General features: G+C 52.8%; 1 protein-coding gene across 3 annotated transcripts in view; it reads right to left on the bottom strand.

Annotated features, from left to right (window-relative positions):
* Positions 1 to 21,977, bottom strand: part of ARHGEF18 (Rho/Rac guanine nucleotide exchange factor 18) — a 74,865-nt gene that overhangs the window by 40,598 nt on the left and 12,290 nt on the right. For 2 of the 3 annotated variants that reach the window (XM_079114493.1, XM_079114494.1), the window contains exons 3-10: positions 16,965 to 17,232; positions 15,965 to 16,115; positions 14,799 to 14,913; positions 14,102 to 14,159; positions 13,725 to 13,769; positions 13,046 to 13,123; positions 12,246 to 12,348; positions 11,949 to 12,090 (exon numbers count right to left, since the gene is read on the bottom strand). In XM_079114493.1, coding sequence (XP_078970619.1) covers positions 11,949 to 12,090; positions 12,246 to 12,348; positions 13,046 to 13,123; positions 13,725 to 13,769; positions 14,102 to 14,159; positions 14,799 to 14,913; positions 15,965 to 16,115; positions 16,965 to 17,232 — 960 coding nt within the window. Of the gene's footprint in view, positions 1 to 6,850; positions 7,005 to 11,948; positions 12,091 to 12,245; positions 12,349 to 13,045; positions 13,124 to 13,724; positions 13,770 to 14,101; positions 14,160 to 14,798; positions 14,914 to 15,964; positions 16,116 to 16,964; positions 17,233 to 21,977 lie in introns of those variants that run through there. The other variant, XM_079114495.1, reaches the window with a different exon arrangement.

Below are 21,977 nucleotides of genomic sequence, written 5' to 3'. Positions count from 1 at the left end.
CCCCGACTGTTCCACTATGAGGTACTATGCCACCACAGGCCCAAAAGCAACAGGTCAAGCAACCATGGACTGAACCCACTGAAACTGTGAGCCAACAAAGCTCCCCTATGAGTTGGTTTATCTTAGGTGTGTGTTACAGTGATGAACAGGAAGTATTTATGGGACAGTGCAGGACCTGGCAAAGAAGCCCTTCAAGCCAGGAGCTAACTTGCTGTCTCCCAGAGTCAGGACAAGGAAGAATCAACCACAGTCAGAGACACAGGATAAAGGCAACCAAGTGAAACTGATGCGGCCCTGGGGCAGCTGTGTTCCCCTCTGGCACGTCCCTGTCACTACTGCTTCAACATTCATGTTGTTACAGATTGAAACAGCAAAATTCAGGCCTGGATGAGTCTTAACATGTTATGCTACAAAAGCCAGATACAAAAGGCCACAGAGATTGTAGACTTCCATTGATCTGAAATGCCCAGAATAGACAAATCCAGAGATGGAGAGCAGGGTGGCACTGGCCAGGGGCTGGGAGGACAGTGTACCAGGAAATGACAGCTAGGAATGTGATTTCTTTTGGGAGTGATGAAAAATTTCTGGAATTAATTAGTAGTGAAGCTTGTACAGCTCTGTGAATAAACTAAAAACCACCAAACGGCACACTGTAAGAGGGTGGATTTTATGTTAATGATAACATTACGATTTTAAAAGGGCCGTGAATGACAGGCCTCTGCCCAGCAAGTAGGGAAGCCAGGTGTGTGGTGGGGGGTTGCCCCCCCCCTTGATTGGAGCTTTTAGAAAACTCTGAAAGAGGAAGAGACCTAAAAGGAAATAAGCGAGGTGGAGCTAATGACATATTTAGTGGCATATGTTTACGAGATGTGACTTATACTTGTTCCTCAAATTTCTGAAGTGGACCTCTGTGCCATTCATTACCACACTTTGTTTGTCACTGAGTTATTTTTTTAAATTATTTTTAATTTAAAAAATAATTTTGTGTAATAGCTACACCGCGTTCCCCTTTGGAAGCTGTGACACAGCAGCTACCTGCTGAATGCACGAACACCCACGCTGACACAGCCTCGCACACATCGCGGACCCAGGAAACGAGGAGCCCTGCACCTCCCGGTTCCCAGGTGAGAAGTGAGGGTGGGGTCAAGGAGGGCTCTCACCACAGGAGGGTGCCCCAGCTCCTGCTGCCGCCTTTGGACAGGTCAGAGGAAGGGAAAGGGCAGGCGCCTGCAGGAGGGACAGCACAGCACAGCCCAGAGCGCCAGGAGCGGCCAAGCTGCGAGGAAAGCTGGGAGAGAGGGCCAGTGCAGGGACTCCCAAGTCAAGTCTGGAAGTTCAAGACCTTCAGTTTTGGATGAGACACTCGGAATGTGAGTTTCCTGAGGGTGCTGTAGCAAATAACTATCGGTGGCTGAAATCAACACCGATTTATTATCCTGCAATGCTTGAGATCAGGAGTCTAAGATCCTGCAGAGGCAGGGCTGGTTCCTTCCTGAGGTTCCAGGGAGGCTGTGTCCCGCCTTCTCCATCTCTATTGGCTGCCTGCATCCTTCTGCTGTGGCCCCCTCCTCCACCTTCATAGCCAGTAGCGCAGGGTCCGCCAGTCTCTCTTTGACTCTGACCCTCCTGCCTCCCTCTTATGAGGACCCTGTGATGAAACTGGGCCACCTGGATAATCCAGGATGATCCCCTATCTCAAGACCCTTAACTTAATCACAATGTCAAGTCCCTTTTGTCGTGCGAGGGCACATGTTTTCAGTTTTCAGGGCTAGCCTGTGGATGTCCTTGGGGGCCATTCATTACTCTGCCCACCATGCCAGTCATGCTGTTTTCACAGATCAACGTGTCCGGAGGCCAGCCATAAATAACAGAACAGAGAAGAGACTGGTATGTCCTTGCAGTCTCTAAAGAGACATTCCACTCTCCATGAACAATGTGCTGACACCTGTCAGGTGTGGACAGGGCAGCCTGAGACCTGCAAGGACTCGGAAGCCACTGGAGGTCTCCGCCTCTAGTTACATAAGCACATTAACCAGATCACTGCTCTGCCATCAGGTTTACTTAGTTTCCATCTCTGATGGATTCTGCATCTTTCAGCTGCCAGGTTCTCTGCCTCCCTCCTCCACCAGCCTCCAGCTGGCAGCAGGGGCACTCTAAACATTGTTCTGCCCTGCCCCCTCCATCCCAAAGTACTATAAACAAGGCTGTAGTCCCAGCAACTCCCAGCAACTTGGGAGGCTGAGGCAGGAGGACCATAAGTGTGAGGCCAACCTCAGCAATTTAGCAAGACCCTGTCTCAAAAGGTAAGGGATTGGGGATATAGCTCAGTGGCAGAGAACCTCTGGGTTCAAACAAACAAAAAAAAGAACAATAACCCTAGGATGGAGTGGAGGTGGGAGATCTGTGCTCTGGAGCAGAGCACAGATTTCTGCCTCCCCACTGCAAAATACACTTTAGAGAAGGGTACAAGCTGATTGTACCAATGGATGGTGGTACCCATAGGCTGCAGGTACCATGTCACCTGGAAAGATCTGTCCCAGCAGACAACCTCTGGTCCTGCATCTACCTGGCCCAGCTCACATCCCCTAGAGCAACTGGAGGACACTCCTCTCTCCCCGACACTGTCACCCAAGCCCTGTCACATCTATCTTCAAATAGACCTGAATTCTGTCCTCTGCCCAGGTCACTACCAATAAGGCCTCCCTGTTCCCTGCCTCTGCCCTTCCTGAGTCATCCTCTACTCCCGACAGAAACAACCATAGACTCCTCTACAACAGCATGCCAGTCTAGACCAGAAAACAACAGTTTTGGTGCTACTAGATTAACGGCACATTGCTGGTTCCCGACTTCCAGCTGTTGTACGCATGTTCCTCATCTGCCAGCAGCTGCTGAGACTCAGTCCACCACTGTGGCTTGAGAGAACTTTCCTGCCTGTGCTGGGGCTTCGCCCACAGAACCCTCTCCATGCCCCTGCCAGGCTGGACAGTGTGCACACACCTAATGACCGTCTCCTCCCTGGTAGGGGACTGAGTCTATGCATTACTTTACCACCAGTGCCTGGCCACAGTGTCTGACAGAGGAGGCAATCTGTCCAGGCCAATGATTAAGGACCATGCCATTTGTGATGGGGTTGCTTCTTTTGTCTTTGGAGTTCTCTGAGCTTTACCCCCTTAACCTCCGGCTACTCAGTCTCAAGTCATTCCTTCCAATTCTGACCACGTACAAACACATTTCCACTATGCTCCTAGATTTCTTCCTACCTCTCCCTTTAGTATATTCACAGAGTTGTGCATCCATCACCACCAATTTTACAATGTTTTCATTACACTAAAAAGAAATCTGGAACCCCTTGGCTGTCATCCCCACTCTGCCCATTCAGACCCTGGCAACCACAAATCTGCTTACTGTCTTCATGGATTTGCCTGTTTCAGATGCTTCATGTAAGTGGTCACATGATCTGGCCTTTTGGGGATTTCACTGAGCATATTGCTCTCAAGGTTCATCCATGTATTGAATCTTCACTCCTTTTTACTGCTCAATAATATTTCATTGTACAGATTACTTATCCACTGCAAGATGGATATCCGGGTTGTTTCTGGCACAGTGGAAATGAGTTTGGATATGGGACAGAATTTGAAGGAATGCTGCTATGAACATCACCCACTTGTGATGGTTCAATTTCAATTTCTCAATTTTGATTGTGCAAAAGCAGTATGCATTCAGCAGAAATTGTACAATGACTTTATGTTAGATGTATTAATGAATTTTCAACTTATAAATATCTTCAATTTAACAATGGGTTCATCAGGATGTAACTCCATGGTTAAGCCAAGGGCTATCAGTCAGGGATTTGGTTGCCCTATGGGTTCCTTCTTCTCAAGCATATTCCTAAGCTGGAATTGCTGGGTTGTATGTTCATCCCGTGTTCAAGCTTTTGGAGATCTGCAGACAGTTTTCCAAAGCAACTGCACCATTCTGTATTCCCACCAGCATTATAAGAGGATCCCAATTTTCCTGTCTTCCCATCTCTCTTAAGAGTTCTTCAGTTAAGACTCCCCAAGTGGATACCACGAGGGTCACAGGGGCCCAGTACTAATCACCCTAGCCTGGTGGTGTGAACACCACAGAGTTGTTCCCTCACTGCTTCTGCCGTCGTAAACGGATGCTCAGATTCTTGCTCTACATTATATGTGGTCACTCACTTTCCGTTTCACCCTGGTAAAGGGATTACTGAGTACATGAACCCCCTACCTTGCATGACTTTATGATTTATTATTCTTTCTAGATTCAATTTTACTCTATAAACAAACCTCAGCAAATTAGAGTTATCCATAAACATTGCGTAACCGGGATGTCCTTGTATGCAGGATTATGCTGGACGCCTGCCAAGAATTTGACGTGGTCCTCTCCTTCCTCAATCCCATGTTCCAATGGAGGGGCTGCTTGCTCCAACTGACACCCTCTTTGAATTTCTCTCCTTCTGAATCCCACTCATAAGATTAATGAACTGATAAAATGTGCTGGAATTAGATATTGATGACAGTTGTTACATACACTAAAAAATCTCCAGTGGTACATTTTTAAAAAATGAATTTTATGGTACATGAACTATATCTTAATGAAGCTGTTACATTTAAAAAGTGAAATAATTCAAAATGTAACTATTTACAATGTGTTAAGCTGTTGGTGAACCTTTAGAATATTTTTTCAAGGTTTGATCACAAATTAGTATATTTGCTACTTTGAACATAACCAACTACAACTTTATGCTTGGTTGAAACTATGAATCTACCTGTACATCTAAAAAACAAGCAAGCAAACTGAATTTAGTATACACAACTTGATTTGAACACAAAAATGAAGCATAGCTGCAGCTGAGACCCCCAGGAAGACATTATTTTAACCAGTTTCCTTCCCCCCACCCCCACCTCCCTAGGAGCTGCCTTCCTCCTCCAAACAAATTCCTATGGGCAGCTCCAGAGCCACAGACTGGAACTGTTTTGCACCCGGAGAGAGGGTTTTCAAAAACAGCAGCTCTTGATCACTTTCAGGGGGAAAGTGAAGTTTACTTAACAAGTGACAAAGAAACAATGATTGGCTGGACTTATCAGAGGTCTTTGGGCTTGAAATTATTTAAGATAGCTGGAAGTGAAAAGGTTTCAAAAGTCACAGATGGAGTTTAAAGAAATGGAAATATGACCCAGCATATGAGAACCAAGGAGACCTTGACACAAGATCAGAACTATGTTAAACATGTGGTAGGTAAACACCCGGGGAGGCACAGCTGGTTACCACAGCCTGAGTCCCTGGGGCTGGTGACAACAAGTGCAGTGGCTGGGGCCTTAATTGCTACTCTGTGACAAGAATGAAAATTATACCACAGCTATTCATGAGAAACAACATATGTACCTCTTCAGTTTGCAAAGTGGGGGCATTCCCAAGTCAATTTACCAATAAGTAAAGAAAGAAAGAAGGAAAAGAAAGGAGAGAGAATTACAGCATCTTTTCCATTTCTCTATCCTATGCAATTTAAAAATGAAATAAGCCATACAAAACCAAAACAAATTGCCTTTACAAGAATAAAATTAATTATGCCTTCTGGCTGTTTGCTCTTATTCACTCTAGAACAAATGTCTTCATTTTTGTATTTCCTCAGAAGGGTTCAATGACCCACAGAAATAGCAAAATATTGATAAGTGTAAACCGTGACCCAGTTCAAGACACCAAAGATGCTCAAATTTTCTGGACCCTTTAGTACTGGGAATGTTAACCTAAAAATACAGGTCTGGCATTGGGTACCTAGCAGAGGTTATAAAACATTATATTGGGCATGCACCATGCCAGGCACTCTGCCGGTGCACCTTACACATAATTGTCCAACTGAATCCCCAACTCATCCTTTTTCCCATTTTTAAAATGGAAGAGACAGGCTTGATGAAGTTACATGACCAAGAGGTGGTGGAACTAAGACCAGAACTCAGGTCTGATGTGACACTCAAACTTATCCTCTTGACTCTTCCTCCTAGTTTCAGGATTAATCATTCACCAGGATACCTGCAAAAACCATCCCCAAATCATTCTCGCCTACAGGACTGTACACACATTCGGGAATTGTGGTTAAGGAGAAGAGAAGGGACCCCTCAAAGCTAGTCTGGAGTTCCACTTCCCTGAGAACAAGGCAAAGAGGGAAAAGCTTTGCTTCTGGCCTTACTTCCGTGTTAAAACTTTGAGAAACTTTTTACTCTCTCTGCTAGCCATCTCAACAGACCAACAGGTAAAAGGTAAAGGGAAGACAGCTACAACAAAACACTCAAGGAATGGCTTCTCATTCCCGTGGGCAGTTGCACTGCACCCGCTGAGTTTTTAGCCAAGGACTTGGAAAGAAGCGTAGGGAAGAACCCAAGCACACCAGCTCCGTTGCACCCAAACGCTCGCTGGCTGGGGGGACATCTGCTCCGGGGTCTCAGGATTCCTCTGGGAAGCCTAAAGCAGTAGGGAGCTGGTTACCGTCGTGGGTATCACTCCATCTCTGGTCCTGCCCCCAGGCACCCCTGAACCAGGAGCAGAGACTGCAGGCGAGCGACCTTTCCTCTCTCGGAGGAGAGGCTGCAGCGCCCTAGGACTGGCTGGACAACGTCTGCACCTCTGCAACTGCATTCGCCACGCAGAGTCCCCATGCACTGAACGGGCAGCCTCAACCGGACACCCGTCCACCTGCCCCATAGATTCTACCGGGCCCGGCGTGAGGCCTGAGGCAGCTCCGGGGGTCCCGCCCCCCAGGCCGTCCGCAGTGGGACCGAGGCCTCCCCCGCGAGCCCGGTCTCCCTCGGGACTGTTCCGCCGCTCTCACCTCGACCCGGTTCCCCGCAGGCCGCTCTCTGCCCGCTCCTCCACCACTCTCGCCGCAGCCGCCACCGCCTCCGCCCGGCCTCCGCGAACCACAGAAGCCCGCAGCTCGGAGCCGGAAGCGGGAGCCAGCGCGGCGCGAGCGGCGCATGCGCGACCCACCCGGAGGCGTGGCCCTAGAGGGGGCGTGGCCACAAGGGGCGTGGCCTTGGCGGGTCGGTACCCGACACCTGGGACTTTGCCTTAGGCTCAGCGCTGAGCGACTGGGCTGGGGTGCCGTCGGCTCCGCGGTGGCTGATGGCGCGGGGACCCCACGGGGAGGGGCCTTGTGGTGACAGGGCCAGGGCAGCCTGTGCGGCGGGTCTGCGGGTTTGAGGGGCGTTCGTTCATAGGAGGCGGGCCATTCGGAGCCTGGATATCAGCAGGGATGGGAGACCCTATGTGTGGGACCGGGATAACGGGGTTGGAGGGATCCTGAGAGATCAGCGGGGCTGGAGGTCCTGGGTGATTAGTGGAGCTGGGGAGGGAATCCTGGGGAGGGGGCAACGGGGTTGGGGGCGTTTATTTTGAGGGAGCAATGGGGACCTGGGGTATTAGTGGGTTTAGCCGCTCCTGAGAGGGATCTGGAGTTGGGAGGATCCTGAAGGAAGATAAATGGGGTGTGGGGGGTGCGTTTTGAGGAGTCAGCGAGGGCCTACTAGTCTCATGGGTGTGGGGAGGCAGGCAACGGGGTTGGGAGTTACTGGGGGGCAGCAGAGGCCTGGGATGTCAGTGGAATGGGGAGTTCCTGTGATGGGGGGGCAATGAATTGGAGGCATTTTGTAGGGCCAGTGGAAGCCTAGGTGATTAGCACATCTGAGGATGGAATCCTAGGGGAGGCCCACAAGGTAGAGGAATGTCTTGGGGGAATCAGTTATGTTGGGGGGGCATTGCAGTATCTAAGGGGAATTCCTCCTCTGGTGGCAAGAATTGGAGAGGGCAGGATCTGTTGATAAGGTGCAGCATAGATAACAGAAAGGTGGATCTGGGAAAAATTACTCATATACCTCACAGGTGTTCCCAGACACCACAACACAGGTGGCATCAGCTATCCCAAACACACAGACACCCAGGCAGGCACCACCAAATATGTCAGGCTTCCAGGCACCCCAAAATATGTCAGACACCCCACCTAGATCCATTGGAAATCTCAAAACTAACATTCAGAATCTAAAAAGCATGCCAATATTCCAAAAGTACCAGACACCTCTACCTAGGAGCCATCAGATGTCCTCAACAAGCTTTTGGACGCTCAGAAACACCTCAGAGACCCTACATGGGAGCTCTCAGTTACCCCAAAACATACACCAGATGCTTCCATTACAGATGTCGTCAGCCACCTGCCAACAGGTGTTGCGAATCTGAAACACATTCCAGACCCCCCCGCCCCCAGGTGCTATGAGACACCTGTAGACATGCTGGATGCTGCTACAATGTCAGTTCCCCCAGGTGCCACCATAGTCCAGCCCTGAAGCTACTTGTCCAATTCAGGCCCTTCCCACCCCCAGGTGTGGCAGTTGGGCAGTAACCAGGAGCAGAGCCCAGCGACTCTCAAAGTCCAGGCTGGTCAACAGGCCAAAAAGATCTCCCCAAACCGAATTCACATCAACACACATGGTTATGTTGTCAAGAGCACTTAGTAGGGAAGTGGGTGTGGGGCACAGGCCCCCAAGTGAGAGCGCTCAGGTTAAGTCCAGCCTTCAAGGTCAAGAGAGGGAACAGATCTAAGGAACTGGATAAAGGTTCAGACATTGTTCATCAGCTAGTCCTTCTCAGTGGCCAGGTCATGGAGTCTGGGTGGGCGGGTGGTGACAGAGGAGAGGAGGGGCAGGTGGGGTCAGACCCTGAAGGGCATTAAGGGTCGAGACCAGGAATAGGGCCATGTGGATTGGTGTCTGGGAAAGCATCCCGGCTTTCCCCTGGAGACTACCTGCCCTAATTACCTGAGCGCGATCCATTCTCTATTCTGTTTACCACACTGCCAGCCTGCTCCTCTACAGGACAGTCACATCTGGCTTCAAATACCTCTGAGGCATAACTGGGGGCACCTGTTGGGAATAAGGTGCACATTCTGGTGCTTCAAGTCTCCTGACCCAGGTGTGGAGAGGGCCGCGGTCAAAGCATGTGATTTAAATGCTTGCCTTGCCTCTTACTGGTGAAAGACCTTAGATGACAACAGCAAACCCAATAATGATGATGATAGGGAGGGGGCGGAGGCAACACATGTACCATGGCCTCTGTGCACCAGGCGCCACGCCAAGTGCTCCCTAAGCACTTCTTTTACACAAACTCAAATCTTCCTTGATCTCAAAGGCTCTATTTGTAAGGGACTTACTGATCTGCAAGCCATGGTAAGCCACCCACTTGGTTTGACTGGTGTGCTGCTGGATAATCTGGCTCAGGGGCGAGCCTGCCGGTAAACAGTTCCAGCTTCGCAGGCCACGCTTCAAACTACTTAGTTCTTCCATTGCTGCCTGGAAGTGGTGACAGATAATACACGTGAAAACCTCCACGGCTGTACATCAACGAAACCTTATTTAGGCACTCTGAAATGTGCATTTTGTACTACGTTATATGTCCCAAAATATTCATTTCCAACCACTTAAACATGTTAAAAAATAAATTCTTAGCTTGCAGGCCCTACCAAGAGCTGGATTTGACCCTGAGTGCACCTGAGAGGGGACACCAGCCATGTTTTAAGAGGACTGCAGACACTGGGGCTGAAAACACGTCTGGATGGGAAGAGTCCTAGGACAGTGGTTCTCAACCAGGGGTGATTTTTGCCTCCACAGGCATCTCATAATGTCAGGAGACATTTTTGATGGTGACAACTGAGGGCAAAAGAGGTTGCTATTCGCATTGAGTTGACCTAAAGGCCAGAGGTGCCAATCAACATCACTGCATCATGCAGTGTGCAGGTTAGATCTTCAAGAAAAAGAATGAGCTGGCCCCCAAATGTCTGCGGTAGAGGTGGAGAAACCTGCCTTAGAGTAAGAGCTAGCATGTAGTGAACCAACACCATACAAAACACTTGGGCGATTTTGTTAAAATGCAAATTCTACTTCCATCTGTCTCAGTGGGTTTTTCTAAGTCCCCAAATGACAGTGAGACTGCAGGTGAGTAGACCACAAAGACACACAAGTCCTTTGATGACACAAAAATGGAGCTGAGAGACCTCAGGATTTTTCTGAGAAGCAAAGGAAAAGCAGGAACAAAAATTAAAGGCCAATGATGAACAAGGAAGCAGCAGTGCCGGTGTTAAGTGGGGGTTTTGGCTACGCCTGTGCCAACAAGTGCTCTAGGCAGCAGGCTTCTGGCACCTGCTCTGTGCATGCAGGCTTGACTCTGGATTTCTGGGCTCACCCTTCCTCCTGACGACATCTCACCTGCCCCTTGAATCTGACGCCTAATAAAGATCCAACGAACCCCAGCCCCTGCAGAAGAGAATAGAATGCAAGAAGAGCAGGAAGCTACCTGCTGCTTAAAATCAAGGGCCTCATAATGCTCCAGTTGTCAGTGCATGCAAGACCTTTGCAAAGCTCATGCAAGCCTTGCCTGAAGACAGCTCATGTATCACAGAGCTCATTGGGGATCACCTCCTGGAGAGAAAGCTCAAAGCTGGACAGCATTGATAGCAGCAGCCACCAGCGACTGACCCATAGCCCCCTAGTCAGCAAAACAGCACTCTGGGGAGAGGGGGGATGAGGAAGAAGGGAAAAGCCCAAGTCTGAAGCAAGCAGAGTCAAGAAATACAAACTCTACAGCTCAGGTCCGGAGGAAGCTCCTGCCCAGTGGGTGGAGAATCTTGCTGTCACCACATTGTCTGGGTCCACTCTAGGGCCTGCGGGCATCTCATTAGCCTGTTGAGTCTTGCCCAGGACAAAAGTCCCCATAGGGGCCTTTGGCAATGTTTGGAGAGATTTTTGGTTGTCACAATTGGAGACAAGATGGTTGCTCTTGGATCTAGCGGAGAGGGGCAGGGATGCTACAATGCAGAGGGAGGCCCTCCACGCTGAGAATTACCTGACCCCAAGTGTCAGTAGCTCTGAGATTCAGGAACTTTGAACTTGCCTGAGTTCTACCTGCAAACAGTCTGCAGTTTGGATCCTGGATACAAACCACACACACACACACACACACACACACACACACACACACAACTTTCTAATAGGCAATTACAGCAACCTCTTCATTCCCTTCAAAGTCAGGCAGGATTTCAAAAGAGCAAAGTTCTAAATCCTAGTGACAACCAGAGTCCTCTCTTTCCGGAGCTTTTGGAGCCTGATACTGTTTCTGAGCAGAGACCCTTGCCATCCGCACCATGGAGAGCTCCAGGTCAGAAACTGCCTGTTATGGGTTCCATTGTCCCTGCCCCCCATTCATATGTCACGACCCCCCCCCCCTCCAGTACTGCAGAATGTGTCCTTATTCGGAAATAAGATGTCTGCAGATGTACTCAGTTAAGATGAGGTCACAGTATAGTAGGGTGGGGCCCCTAATCCAACATGACTGGTGTCCTCTTAGAAAGGGGAAATTGGGACATTTCCCAGGCATACACACAGGGAGAATATCATGTAAAGACTGGACTTCCGCTGTCACAGGCCAAAGAGTTACAGAAGCCAGGAGAGGGGCCACGAGTGGATCCTTTCCCAGCACCTTCAGAGGGAGCTGCACCCTGGGGGTACCTTGATCTCAGACTTCAACCCCCAGAACTGTGAGGTGATAAATTTCTGATATTTAAACCAGCAGATACGTTGTACTTTATCACGGCAGCTCCCGCAAAGGAATACCCTCTCAGAGCCCAGATTTTGCAGGAGGATTCTTACCATAACAAAGTTGGTACGTAAAGAGGATTTTGCCAGTTCTCAGATAACTCAAGGACCCCTGTCCTCGGTGCCCGATCCCTGGTTCTTTCCAGGGAGCCACCAAGATTTGGCTGCAGAGGACCAGGGTGCAATGGAGTGAGGCTCCACAGAGCAAGGGAGGCTGAGAGAGCAATTGGAAGGCTGGAAAGAAGAGAGAGCAGCTGGCATCCAGGGGCTGGATGGGGCCGCCGGACTCACCAGAGCTCAGGAAGGGTTTGCTGCAGAGGGGGCAGCTGGAGTGGCCCAAGAAGGTTCCTCGCACCAGCTGGTGTCCGTTGACACACTCCCGCCTCTCCCGAGCATCCTGAGCCTTGTCCTTTACATGTGCCGGGCTCTTCCCCTGTATGGGACGGAGGTGGGTCACAGGGTGCCCTCTGTCAGGGCTGGTCCTTTCATACCCTGTGCATCAGCCCCAGCTTGAATCCCAGGGCTCCTGGGTCAAGAGCACTTTGCAGAGCTGGAGAAGGAAAGAGAGCCCCTGCCCAGCCCCCTGACCTTCTCCTTCTGCCTGGTGACCCGGTTGCGGAGGGAGCTCAGACTCCGCTTCACCCGGGTACTCTTCTCATTCTTCTCATTCTTGCTGGCACCGTCCTCGCTCCTTGGATGGGGGTGGGGGAAGGTTGGTCAGAAAGGGGCTGCGGGCCATTCTGAGGCAAATCCTGGAATCCACCTGGACTCTCTCCCCCGTGACATCCCAATCCTGCCTTACTCTTGGCAGGATCCCTGACTCCCTTACTCATTCACTCAACAAACATCTGCAGGTTTTGCAATGTTCCCGGAGCTAAGGGGTCTGGGTTTGCAAAGGAGAATGCAACATAGTCTCAAGCTTAAGGTTCCCTCCGCCTCTGACCCCTCCCTCTAATCCATACCCACCACCTACCTGCCCCACATCTTATTGGCATTAATCCTGCCCCTCCCACCAACGCTGTCACTGTCACGCCTCCCCTAAATGACTGCCCGCTCACAGTCGTTTAATAAATATCTATAAAGCCAGTGACAAACAAGCCACCTCACTTCCAGCCTTGGCGGAATCTGTCCCCTGGAGGGAGACTCACTCCTCAAGCCCACGTGGCTCCTGGGACACTGCTAGTATCTATAAATGTTTGTTGAGTGAATGTGTGAGTGAGAGAAGGAGCCGGGGACCCTCAGCCCTGTCCGTGGTCCCCATCCTCTGTCACCACAACGGATTATGCCCGAAGTTCCATCGCTGCTTAGGTTAAAGTCCGTGCTCAGGGGTCCTGACACAGGGACCTCCCATCCTGCCACAGCCACCTGCGGCAGCTCTTCACACTTACTCAGACAGGAACTCAAACCAGGTGAGGCTCGAGGGGGCTCCCCCAGGGCCGGTGGACAGGCGAGCCCTCTGCCGGGCCCTGCGGGATCAGAGGCACAGACGCCTGGGTCAGCAGCTGCCTGGGCGCTTCTCCTGCCCCGCCCCCCTCCCAGGGCTTCCGGGCACAGATGCCAGGTCTAAGAGCCCACCGGGCCTTGACCGGGGCCTGCTCACAGGGACATCCTGACAGAGTTTCCAGCAGAGACCTGAGCATGGGCCAGGCAAGACTGGACCCAGGCGAACCTTCCCTGACAGACGGCAGGGTCTGAGGAAGGAGGCCCTCTTTCTCATTTGCCCGGCTCGGGGCAGCTGGCTCCTCCCCGGATCCTGTCTGTTTTTCCCCATTGCTCCCTGACTTTTCTATACTTGTCCCCCAAGCTGTCTACCCCAACTCCAGTCCCCTGACACCTGTTACCCTCAACTTGAGTTCCCCACTTCTCCCTGACAGTCTCCACATCCGTCCTTTCCTGCACCTGTCCCCCACACCTGCCCACTTCTGTACCTGTTGCCCCACCTGCCCTCTCACACCCATTCCCCTGAACGTGTGCTCCTCATGCTTCTCCCTAACCTGTCTCTACATCGGTCCCCTGTACCTGTCCACCCCTACCCCACACCTCTTCCCTCGCACCTGACCCACTTACCCATGATACTGGCGAAGTTCTTGAAGCACTTGCTGAACAATCAACCTGGGGCGGGGTGGGAGGTAAGGGCCCGCAGTTGCCCCATTAGACGCTTTCCCCAGGATGAGCCGTGAGCCCTGGGCAGGCCATGGGTCCTGCTGCAGGCCCTCTCTGGGAGCCCCAACCCACTTCCCAGTGCCAGCTTGAGACCCATTCCAAGTGGCCCTGTGTCCCTTCCCTGGGAGAAGGATGGTATGGGAGAGAAGTCCCAGGTTATGAGGTCCAGGTGGGAAGATGGCTGGCCCTGGACACATGGCCAGCCATGCTGCTTCCCTAGTGCCCTCTGACCTGGCCCCAACCCAAGCTAACCCGACCCCTGCCACGGGGCAGACACTCACACATGGTCTGGCTCCACATGGTCCTTTTCCAGGCACTCCAGCACCGGCGGCTCCAGGCCTAGAAGCAGCCCCCACGGGGGCAGAGGTGAGAGGGCCCAGCCCTGCTCCTGCCCACCCAGTCCCCTCAGGACTGGACACCACCCAGATGGGACTTGCTGCTCTCAGAGAGGAGAGGTGGGAGGAGGAGGATAGAGAGCCAGGGAGGAAGGTGTCCCCAGCTCCCTGGGCTCTTCTGACTTTAGATGATGCATGTGTTTGAGCTCAGCAAACTCTAGTGGCCTGAGGAGGTACACTTATTGTCCCACCTTACAGAGAAAGCCTCAGGGGCGCAGGCCTGCCTGAACATGGCCCATGTGGGATTGGACAGGAGGTCTGACTGACACGGGAGATTCAGAGACAAAGGAGGAGACAGGGAGAGGGAGAGGGAGAGAGCAGAGGAGACCCAGGGTGTGTGGCAATGCCATGGAAATGGGTGAATCACCCTGGTTTGAGGACCCAGGGAGAGAGAAGGGCAGATGTGGAAGGTGCCTTCCCACCTCTGGGCCTGCAGGATCCTCAGCCTACTGTCCAGTTCCTGCCCAGGGGACCCTAAGCCCCTCCACCAGCCTTTTCCCCTGGAACCCTTTAGTGGAGCCCCAGTCCCTGTACCCTTCCCTCCCAGACCTGGTGTGAATGAGGGACACTCTGGGCAGGCTACCTTGTACAGGTGGGGCTGGCGATTCCAAGCCAGGAGTGAGTTCCAGGGAGCTGATCTCATCGCAGGACAGGGGAACTGACCTTGACCTCACTCTTTGCTGGGAGCTGCCACATTCCTGCAGGAAATGAGCACGGCCCTGAGACAGCCTGGCTGCAGGCAGCCTCCCCAGGTTGAGGGCCCCAACCACGCACAGCCAGGGCCACCGTCGTAGAACCTGGGGACACAACTGCCCCAGCCTCAGCTGTAGTCAGGAGCTCCCCCCAGCCAAGGGACACTGACATGGCCATAGTGTCTGGCTGAGGATCCCCAGTTGTGGACTGGAACCCCAGACCCAAAGCTGCAGCAGCAGGAATGCCCCCCTGCATCATGGGCCACGCTGCCCCAGCCAGACAGACGTCCCCCAGCTGTGGGCAGAGTCCCCCAGACTCGAGTCTGAGTGCAGCCTCCCCAGCTGTAGCTGTGGCTCCCTTTCCCTGCAGACTGCAGCCCGTCAAAGGTCCTCGGAGCCTGGCTGGGCTTCTCATTAGCTGCCACGGCTGCCCACCACGGGGTCCTCCGGGACTCGGGATACTGTTATGGCTTGAGTGTGGCCTCCCCCTCCTCATCCCATGCTGGACTCTATGACCAGTGCCAGGTACTCAGAGGACAGAAACTTAATCCCAGGATGGCGTTAGAGTCAGGGCCTTTGGGAGGTGACCAGGGTCAGATAAGATCATGGAGTCCCCATGATTGAACTTGCCTGGTAACTGTATAAGGAGAGAGAGAGAGAGAGAGAGAGAGAGAGAGAGAGAGAGCGCGCGAGCGACTGAGAGACACCAGGAAACTCTCATGCTCCGTTTCTCTCACCATGTGAAGTCCTACCTCACTCTGGGACTTCGGCAGCAAGAAGGCCATCACCAGATGCAGGCCCTTAACCTTGGACCTCCCAAATCATGAGTCCAAACAGACATTTTGACCATTTATCCAGTCTGTGGGGTTCTGCTATTAGCCACAGAGAGGGTATGGACCGGACTCGCAGGGAGGGAGACGCCCGAGCCCTGGGCTGTACCATGGACTCCCCTTCGTAAGTGGTCCCGCTAGCTATGGTGAGGCGTCCTCTCCTACCCGCAGTAGGCCTCTAGGCCTAGAGGGCTGCTGTTGCGCAGGCAGCTGCAAGCTACACCCACCTTGCCTGGGGGTTCTGCTGGGGTCCCGCCCCCAGACAGACACACTTGGGTCCAAGTCTTCAGCCCCTCTCCAGACAGATTCAGAGCAAGGCTAGCCAGCGTCCGAGGGAGAGAGGGTCCCGCGTCCATGGCCGAGGCATCGAGGCTGAGCCTGGGTTAGAAGGGGGACATCAGGGCTTCAGTCTTGTTCACCTGGTCACTGCCCCAGGCACCCAAGGGCTTGAGGGGACCTGCAGGGGCCCTTCCACGTCAGGGAGGGGTGTGTAGGCCACAGAGAGGGGTCCAGACTTCCCCACACAGGAGGGGTCTGTACCAGCAGGGCGGTGCTCGGGAAGCCCCTTAGATTTGCCAAAGCTACATTTGCATGGCAGATGCAACTTTTGGCTCAGACTGGATTCCTATTTGGGGTGACTTGGGAGGATGGAGGGACAAGGGTGGGTGGTGAGGGCTCATTTTCATTGCTGCTGCTGTGGGGTGCAAGGAGCTGAGCACGTATATGTGCTTGGATCACAAGTGCCTCTCTGACGTGGTGCATATGTGTGCAGGCAGTGTGCAAACCACACCCCATATAGGCTTCCAAGCTTATAGACATGGGCCTGACAGGGCGAAGGTGCAAGTGTGTAGCCTGAGCATGGGTGTGCTCGGGAAAGCGTGCCTGCAGTGTGCAACGCAGTCTTGGATTTGGCTTGTGCACGCGCACTTGATCAGCATGCAAGTCCACTTGTGTGCCCTCACAGTCTCCACACTAGTGCATGCAGTGTGTTCTGCATGCCTGTGAGTGTGCGTACGTGCATGTGTGTCTGCATGCAAGTGTGTTTGTACAGGCTCATGTCCAGGCTGCCTCTGACCGAGCGGACACCCCTCGTGACCCTGGAGCTAGACGCTGCAGGTGTAGGGCACCAGGGTACGCTGGAACTGGCCCTGGCTTCCCAGACCCCTGCCTTGTCCTGGGGGCGCACTGACAGTGTGCAGTGGTGGGGTGCGGGGCAGAGGGGCTCACCTCCGCCAGCTCTCTGAGCAGCTCCGGGACCTCTCCCAGCTCCGTCTCCGCCTCCGTCTCCGAGGCAGGACCTGGGCCCCCGCTGAGCTGGAGAAGGGCGAAGCCCTTCCACCTTCTTTGTTAGGGGGGCCACTGCTTGTGGCGTCCCCAGGCTGGCTGTGGGAAGGGGCCCCTAGACCCAGGTCCTGGAGATACTCGCTGCCCTGAAGGGCTCCCAAATCCAGGCTGAGGTCCTCTGTGCTCTCGCTGAGCCGTCCTGGAAAACCATCTTCCTATAGGTTGGTGGGAGAAGAAGGCATTGACCCTGGGACAGCAAAGCCAGGGTCTCCTGGCCATGAGATCCCCATGCCCAAGCACCCAGGCCCTGCCTATCTCCCTCCCATCCAACTGTCCCCCAAGGGCCACACCTCACTGTCCCCATCTGATCATTATGCACTGTCACCTCTGTCCTACTCACCAGCTGGTGTTTATTTCTAGGTGACACACGATCACGGTACATACTCACGGGTACAGTGTGACAATACTACGTGTATACGACGTGTGATGATCTAACAGGGTAATCAGCACTTTCATCTCTTTAAACAGAGGTTTGAACTCCTCTGCTCCAGTTCTTCACAAAATGTACATGAAATTATTGTAAACGATAGGCACTCTACTGTGCGGCAGGACCCTGGAGCTTACTTTTCCTACCTAACTGGATTTGGGGATCTGATCTCGGACTCCTCAGCTTATTTTAAGGCACAAGAAAGATGATGTCTGAACAGTTTGTTAAAGCTCTGTGCGGAGGCAGGTCACTGCTGATGGCAATGCTGCAATTCCGGCAGCCTCAGGACTCCTGGTCTTTTTCTTGGACTGCTTAGAGGGTCTCCCTGCAGGTCTCCGGGACCCTACGTATCCCTCCCAACCCAGCAATAGTGAGCCATTTGCCTTGGGCACAAAATTGAAGTGGGGGCCAAAAAACAAGTTGCCCAGCTAAATATTTTAATGCAATGTCTTAAAACTCAAAAATAATGCAAGGTGATCCATGGTGAATAAATTACCTGAATTTTACATAATGACAGTACAGGTTGAACATCCCTTATTCAAAATGCTTGGGAACAGAAGTGTTTCTGATTTCAGGCTTTCTGAGATTTTGCAATACTACCATGTACACAGTGAGCTAACCTGGGCATGGGATCCAAATCTAAGCATGAAATTCACTTCTGTTTCACACACACCTTATGCACACAGCCCAAAGTCATTTTATGCACTATTTGTGACACACCTGTGTTTTGGCTATGACCCGTCCCATGTAGTCAGGGGTGGAATTTTCTACTCCTGGGGTCTGGCCAGTACTCCTGAAAGTGTCAGCTTTTGGAACACTTTGGATTTGGGGTTTTCGGATTAGGGATGCTTGATCTCTATTGGACCCTGGGTTTGAGCTGCTCACTTTACCCACCTCCCGCTAGCCTCAGCACAGGCACCTCCCACCACAGTGGAGTCTGAAACTGAGTTGTGAAGCACCTTCAGCACCCCCTCTCCCCAGCAGGGTAGGGGAGCCCAGCCTCCTCAGTCCAGCACGAAACACTGCAAGCTCGTCCACCTCCTGCCTGACCCCTTTGCGCCTTCATCTCCAATCCACCCGGGAGGCAGTGAGGTGCCAGGCACCGTGAGACACCGAAGATGCAGGTGTGAACAACGCCCAGAGGCTACCAGAATTTCCCACCCTGACCCAAACTTGTGTGGTCTCTAATCTCTGGAAGGCTCCACCAGGGGGCGCTGTGCCTCCACGTTCTGGATCAGAAGTCTGAAGCTTGCGGAGGAGAAAGGACCTGCCCTGGGCCACACAGCCAATGAACAGCAGAGCTAGACTCAGACTCAGGTTTGCTAAAAATCAAGTGCTAGGCTCTTCATGTGCTGTTCTCGTTCCTCTCTTTTGTCTCTATGTCTCTGGCTTTCACTTCTCTCTCCTCCTCCCAGTCATGCTATTTACCATTCTTTCCTTTTCCTCTCCTTTACTTGCACTCAACCCATTTGGAGATCACCTGGTGAGCTCCTATGCATCCTTCAAAACCCAGCTTGGGAATGCCCTCTAGGCTGCCTTCCTGACTCCTTGAGGCTGGTAAGGTGGCCTCCTTTAGGCTGTCAGGATCTGCAAGATAGGAGCTGCCCCTTCTCTGTCTTTGTTGGGACTGTCCTCAGACAGGTTTTGGTGGGGAGGTGGGTGGGTGCTTCACAGGAGGCCAATGCTGAGACGTGGGACCTAGGCTTCTGTGTGATCTCAGGCAGCCCTGATGGGCTTTGCGGATTGGTGTCCTGAAGCAGGCCACTGAGAAGAACTCGCCCCTTCTATAAATCCCATAGGAAGCCCCCACCGTAGCATTGCCAGATAAAACATAAGACCCCTAGTTCAGTTAGAACTTCAGATAGCAAATACGTTATTCATAAAAGTCTATCCCAAACATGGCAATATTTGAAATTCAAGTCTAACTGGTGTCTTGCAATTTCATTTTGCTCTGCCAGGTGACCTACCCCAGATGGGACAGCTCGGCGGGGCTGGGTCCCTCTTTCTCAGGTGAGGGAAGAATGCAGAAGCCCCTCGAAAGCTTGGTGTGGGGCATTCCCAGAGATGTTTCCTGTCTAGATGGAAAATACCTGCCAGCCCAAAGCCAGGCCCTGGGCCGGCTGTGGATTTTGGTAGACAGGAGGCAGAGGGCAGGGTCCCCACCTGCCTGGGGCTAGGCAGGCCACTCAGTCCACGCTTGTCTCTCTAGGGATTGGGCCTCTTCCTCCTCTATTTATTTATTCATCTTTTGCGGTGCTGGGAAGCCCTCCCCCAGCTGAGCTGCATCCCCAGCTGCCGTCCTGACCACTTGTGCATGTCCAGCTCAGGGACATTAGTTGCCTTCACAAGGCCTTGCTGCTGTGGCCGGCCCACTCCTGAGCTCTCCTCTCCCCCGGCTGAAGCTCTGCCCCTCAGCACCAGCTCCTGTCTCTCTGAGAGCCGGCTGCCCGGAGACCTCCCGTGAGTGGATCCTGCCTGTGCGTCCTGCATCTGGCTCTCTCCTTGAGCACAGCGTCCTCGGGGTTGGTCCTGTTGGAGCAGGTGGCGGAAGGCTCCCCCTGCGGGCAGGACGATGCTCCCCGTCTGGACCCCGCACTTGGTCTTTGTGGCTCCTGCCTCGGCCACACCAGCGTGGCCCCCACCTGGCTGCGGTGAAGGACGCTTTCTCCCTGCATCCCAGCTTGCAGTGCTTTGTGGCAGACGCCCAGAGGCAGTGGCTGCGTCCTGGGTGGTTCTGCGGAACTTTCCAGAGACCCTCCACCCTTTCTCAGCCGGTTTTCCTGCACCTCTCCTGCGGCCTTTCCTCCCCTTTGCTTCCCTGTGGCTCCTTCTTTTCCTCCTCCCTCTTCAGTCCTATGGAAATACCCACGACTCTGGCTCAGGCGGGCTGCGGACCGCCCGGCCCTGCCTGACGTGACTTCCCGGGCAGCCTCCTTTGGGCGCTGGCCTTTCCCCCGGGCACTCCATTCCTAGCCCCAGTGCCTGGACAGCCTCCTCCTGACGCCCGTCTCCTTTACCATCGCCCCCTAAGGTTTTCTGGCATCTCTGGTTTTCATCCTCCACAAATATAAACACGTCAGGACAGCCTCTCGGCCCGGCCCGGGCCTCCCTCCTTCTCCTGCATCTGGCCTCCCTCTTCAGAGGCAGAGGTGGGAGCCAGGCCAGAGCTGCGGGGAGAGGGGCCTGGTCAGCTGTGGCCCAGGCTGTCCAGCTCCTCTCCAGCAGGCACCCTGAGCTGGGGGCTCACCCTCTGCTTGGAAGCTTGTGCCCATTTTCTGACTTATTTCCTGGGAGAGAAAAGACAGGCGGCAGCCCGCAGGGGGCCTTTCCCGGCTCTGGTTAAACGTTTCTTGGGTCCCGACAGCCACAGAGGATGCAGTAAATCCAGGCTCCCTGGGGGATGGGCTCCCCCAGTCAAACTCAGAAGGCCAACATCCCAGCGTTCCCCATTCTTAGGGGACCCAGGGAAACACTTTCATTTCAAAAGTGTAAGTAGCCATCCGTCGTGGTGTTTTCTGGAAAGAAAGAACTCATCAAAGGAGTCCAAGGGTACCGTTTCCCGGGTCTCATTTTGCTCTGTTTAAAAGGAACTTGATCTCAGGGCTGGGGCTCAGTGGTAGAGCACTTGCCTAGCATGTATGAGGCACGGGGTTCGATCCTCAGCTCCACATATGAATAAATGCATAAAATAAAGGTCTATCAACATCTAAAGAAGTATTTTTAAAAAGTAACTTGATTTCAAACAAGATGGCCAGTACATAAATACAGGTTTGACCCCAAGGCCAAATGCTTCAAAATCTGAGACTTTTTGAGCCCCAACTTGATGCCACAAGTGGACAATCTCACCCCTGACCTCATGTCAGGTCACGGCAAAATGCAGAGACCCCAAAAATCGTGGATAAAATGACCTTCGGGTGTAGGTGTCTGTGAGGCTAAAGGAACTTCACGTTTGGACTTGGGTCCCATTCCCAGAGCTGGAGTCCCACTTCCCATATGCAAATACTCCCAAATCCCAAAGAAAAAATTCTGAAATCCAAACCTCTCTGGCCCCAATTCGCATTAGGGATCCTCAACCTATAGTAAGGCAGATGGTTCTCCAGTGGCTGCCTCATAGAGACCACGGCCAAGGTCTGCGTACTTGCGGTGGCTCTCCTCAGCTCAGGTGACCTCAGACCTGTTCCTATGCTTATCTGGGCCTTGGTTTCCCAAAAATGGGAGAACTGTTGCCCTCCAAGTCCACAACAGCCCCAAATGGAATCAGCTTCCTGTCCTCATGGAGCTGAGTGGAGAAGACAGGATTGCACCCAGCTTTTATTGTCAAGTATGACAGAAGTGTCCAGGCAGTGGGCGAGGGAAGAACTGAGGGGGACAGCTGTCCTTGTCCACCGGGCATCAGGGAGGGCTTCCCGGAGGAGGGGACAGCCAACAGAGGCCAGAATGAGTAAGAAGCTGCCAGTGAGAACATCAGC

This window comes from Sciurus vulgaris (assembly GCF_902686455.1).
Source record: "Sciurus vulgaris genome assembly, chromosome: 16".
Taxonomy (NCBI): Eukaryota; Metazoa; Chordata; class Mammalia; order Rodentia; family Sciuridae; genus Sciurus; species Sciurus vulgaris.
This window is presented reverse-complemented; position numbering and strand designations above follow the sequence as displayed.